Genomic DNA, 4,053 nt, shown 5'->3' with positions numbered 1-4,053 from the left:
ATAAGACAGAAGACATAAGAGACAAAAGACAGGAGACAGAAGACAAAATACAGAAGATAGACGAGACAAAAGACAGAAGACAGAAGACAGAAGACAGAAGACAGGAGACAGAAGACAGAAGACAGGAGACAGGAGACAGGCGATAGGAGACAGGAGACAGGAGACAAAATACAGAAGATAGAAGAGACAAAAGACAAAATACAGAAGACAGGAGACAGGAGACAGAAGACAGAAGACAGGAGACAGGAGACTGGAGACTGGAGACAGGAGACAGGAGACAGAAGACAGAAGACAGGAGACAGAAGACAGAAGACAGGAGACTGGAGACTGGAGACTGGAGACTGGAGACTGGAGACAGGAGACAGGAGACAGAAGACAGAAGACAGAAGACAGGAGACTGGAGACTGGAGACTGGAGACAGGAGACAGGAGACAGAAGACAGAAGACAGGAGACAGGAGACAGAAGACAGGAGACAGGAGACAGGAGACAGAAGACAGAAGACAGGAGACAGGAGACAGGAGACAGAAGGAAAACTTCTGAAGCAGCGAGTCGTCGGCGGCCGGTAAAAACCGGCCCCGGGGTGCGCTTCCCGCGCCGGCCACCGGGGGCGCTGTTTTTCCTCCTCGTTCCCATAAGCGGGGGAGTGAGAGGTGCATGAAATGGAGAAAAATGGCGGATCATGTGCAGGTAAGCGGAGGTTTCATGTTTTTCTGCCCGACACTCCGCCGGCGGCCGCGTCCGGGGCCCCGGCCGCGGATCGGGGCGCGCTGCGGGCCGCGGGGAGCGGCCGCGCGGCGGCCGGCCGCGGGCCGCGGCGGCTCGGCGGCTGTCGGCGGTTAAAAGAGAAGGATGTGTCCCGCCTGTGTTGACTTGTGGCCTGCTGTCACTGCCGCTCGGCGCGGCTAGCTGCTCCCGGGCTGCGGGCTCCGCTCCGGGGGGAACCACACAAAGGCTGCTGGGGGTGGTGGTGGTAGGGGGGAACCGGGGGAGCCACCGGGCCGGCTTTCGTGGGGGTGGGGAGAGGGAACCGTGCGGGGCCGGCGGGGGCTCCGCGGCCGGGCCACCGGGGCGTTACGAGGCTGAACGTGGGGAAGTAAACAATAAAAGCAGGCTGGCCGCGGACCGAGCGGCTAGCAGCGACCGACCGCCTGTCAGTTGGCGCCAGCGGGCTCCGCTTCCCCCGTCGGTTACCGACGCCGGGGAGCAAGCGGAGCCCCCCTCCCCACCTCCTCGCCGCTCCGTGCCGCGGGAGGTCGGCGAGAAGCAGAGCCCCCGGTGGAGGAGGAGGAGGGAGGGGGGGGGGGAGGGCTCCGGTAACGGCGCGGTAGCATCTCACGTGCTAGGCTAACGCTAGCTTCGGCAACCAGACGTCAACTTCTCCCGCCCGAGCGCGTTTGAAAACATGACCGGGGCCGGCGCACCGTGTGTCCGCGGAACGAGCCCCGGGGCCCGGGGGGGTGGTGGTGGTGGAGGGGGTGGAGGGGGGGAGGGATACTACCGGGGACGGCGGGGGTTTGTGTTGTTTATGTGCGGCGTTAGCCCGCATGGAGCCTAGCTTAGCTGGCCGGGGAGGACGCATGGGAGCCGGTCAGAGAGGGACCGCCCCGGTCCGCTCCTGGGGGGGGATTAGGGGTCCTCCAGTGGGGGGGGATTAGGGGTCCTTTATGGGGGGGGGGGGTCTCTATTGAAACAGCAGCAGTCTTTTTAAAAACACTTTAGAAACATCAGATAACGCAACTTCTGTGGAACTCGTGAGGCAACACGCTGCAGGACTACGTCACTGCTGGTTCTAAAGAACCAGCAGATTATAGATTATAGATTATTCTTTAGAAATGGCTTGTTGCGGTGAAAACGGGAAAGTTTTCCCGAAACGAAAACGAAAAAAATATTGTCTTGTGTCCTGGAACTATTGCCGTGGAAACGGCGCCTGAAGCGTGTTGTTGAGTCAGTCCCGTGCTTTTGTTTTGAAAGATGCTGCTTGTTGAGTTTGTCTGTTAATCTGTGGGATGTTATGTGTTCTATAAACTGGTGTTAGAGGAGGAAGATGCTTTATAATCTGCTGTTAGAGGAGGAAGATGCTCTATGAGCTGGATTAGAGGAGGAAGATGCTCTATAACCTGGATTAGAGGAGGAAGATGCTCTATAATCTGCTGTTAGAGGAGGAAGATGCTCTATAATCTGGATTAGAGGAGGAAGATGCTCTATAATCTGCTGTTAGGGGAGGAAGATGCTCTATAATCTAGTGTCGGAGGAGGAAGATGCTCTATAATCTGGATTAGAGGAGGAAGATGCTCTATAAACTGGTGTCGGGGGAGGAAGATGCTCTATAATCTGGTGTTGGAGGAGGAAGATGCTCTATAATCTGGTGTTGGAGGAGGAAGATGCTCTATAATCTGGATTAGAGGAGGAAGATGCTCTATAATCTGGATTAGAGGAGGAAGATGCTCCATAATCTGGATTAGAGAGGAAGGTGCTCTATAATCTGGTGTCAGGGGAGGAAGATGCTCTATAATCTGGATGTTGGAGGAGGAAGACGCTGCCAATAACATCAGATTATAGAGCATCTTCCTCCTCTATCATCAGATTATGCATCACCATCAATAACACTGGAATTTAAGCAAGAAACTACTTTTTTACTACTTTATTTTGGAATTGTTCACAATGTAATTTACATTCCAAATACTTACTTTTAAGTTGTTGTTGTTTTTTTGTGTGTATTTCTGAACATGGACACGTTTCTTTTTAAGAAATTAAAGAAATGCAATGAATTAGAAACAAAAAGAGACTCGTCCAAATTAATAATCCAGAGTAACTTTACACACACTGCAATTTTACAACATGTGTTATACGTTCGAAAGGGGAGGCGGAAGAAGTAGAACTATTTTAATCCTACATCTTTATCGTTACAAATCACACTATATATATATATATATATATATATATATATATATATATATATATATATATATATATATATATACACACACACACACAATATATAATGTTTAAATTGTACACAAAAGATTCCGTAGTTTTACACAGGTGTTTTTCTTCATTGTGTACGATTCCAATTGTTCTTTTGTTGTAAAGTTACCATTGAGTAGAGTGGCTGTCCGGGATGCCCTAGTGTCCTACGCTCTGGCCTGTCCCTGAATGCATCGTCTGTTCACATTGTTCATTTCATTGTAGTTACAGTTACAGTTACAGTGTGTGAGTAGTACTTGTGTATTCAAGCCTTCATGATGCTGACGAGCTCAGTGGAAAACAACTAGAAAGTTCTTTATCCATTCAAATAGTTTTAAAGAAATAGAAGTGAAAGAAAAAGGACATTTATTTTTGAAGATGCAGGTTTTCTTTTGAAAGTAATTAAGGATGAAAATACGCAAATATTTTTAAAAGATGTCGGTTCATTAATTAAAAAGAATCCCGTTGACAGATTATTAAGTTAAAATGACCTGAAAGTGAAGAAAGTCAGACTTTTAACCGTTTTAGTTTGAACTCCGAAGTTTTGTGAAGAAGTTTAATGTTCAGCTGCAGCGCCGGGACTCCCCACGCTCAGGGGTGGGCCGTGAACGCACCGCCACAGCATGACTCGGCACTTTCTCACTCGTTGGAATAGGTCGGTGGTCCAACGCCGAACCGTCCAGACCACAGCTGGAGGGAGAACCTAGTTTTATTTTGACAGTCACCGTCATAACAATCCCACTTGGTGCTTTTATTTTGAAGGTAATCATAATAACAATCCCACTTGGTGCTTTTATTTTGAAAGTAATCATAATAACAATCCAACTTGGTGCTTTTATGTTGATAGTCGCCATAATAACAATCCAACTTGGTGGTTTTATTTTGACAGTCACCATATTAACAATCCAACTTGGTGCTTTTATTTTGACAGTCACCGTAATAACAATCCAACTTGGTGGTTTTATTTTGACAGTCACTATAATAACAATCCAACTTGGTGCTTTTATTTTGACAGTCGCCATAATAACAATCCAACTTGGTGCTTTTATTTTGAAAGTAATCATGATAACCAGCCAACTTGGTGCTTT

The 4,053-nt window shown here is 48.4% G+C and overlaps 1 protein-coding gene across 1 annotated transcript in view; it reads left to right on the top strand.

Annotated features, from left to right (window-relative positions):
• Positions 1-648: 648 nt before the first annotated feature.
• Positions 649-4,053, top strand: part of xpo7 (exportin 7) — a gene marked incomplete at its 3' end in the record, with an annotated part of 9,266 nt that continues 5,861 nt past the window's right edge. The window contains exon 1 of the mRNA XM_080521714.1: positions 649-688. Coding sequence (XP_080377840.1) covers positions 656-688 — 33 coding nt within the window. The remainder of the gene's footprint in view (positions 689-4,053) is intronic.

This window comes from Blennius ocellaris (genome assembly GCF_963422515.1).
Source record: "Blennius ocellaris genome assembly, contig: SCAFFOLD_95, whole genome shotgun sequence".
NCBI classification, from domain to species: Eukaryota; Metazoa; Chordata; class Actinopteri; order Blenniiformes; family Blenniidae; genus Blennius; species Blennius ocellaris.
The sequence above is the reverse complement of the archived record's forward strand: the minus strand, read 5'-3'. Positions and strand labels throughout refer to the sequence as shown.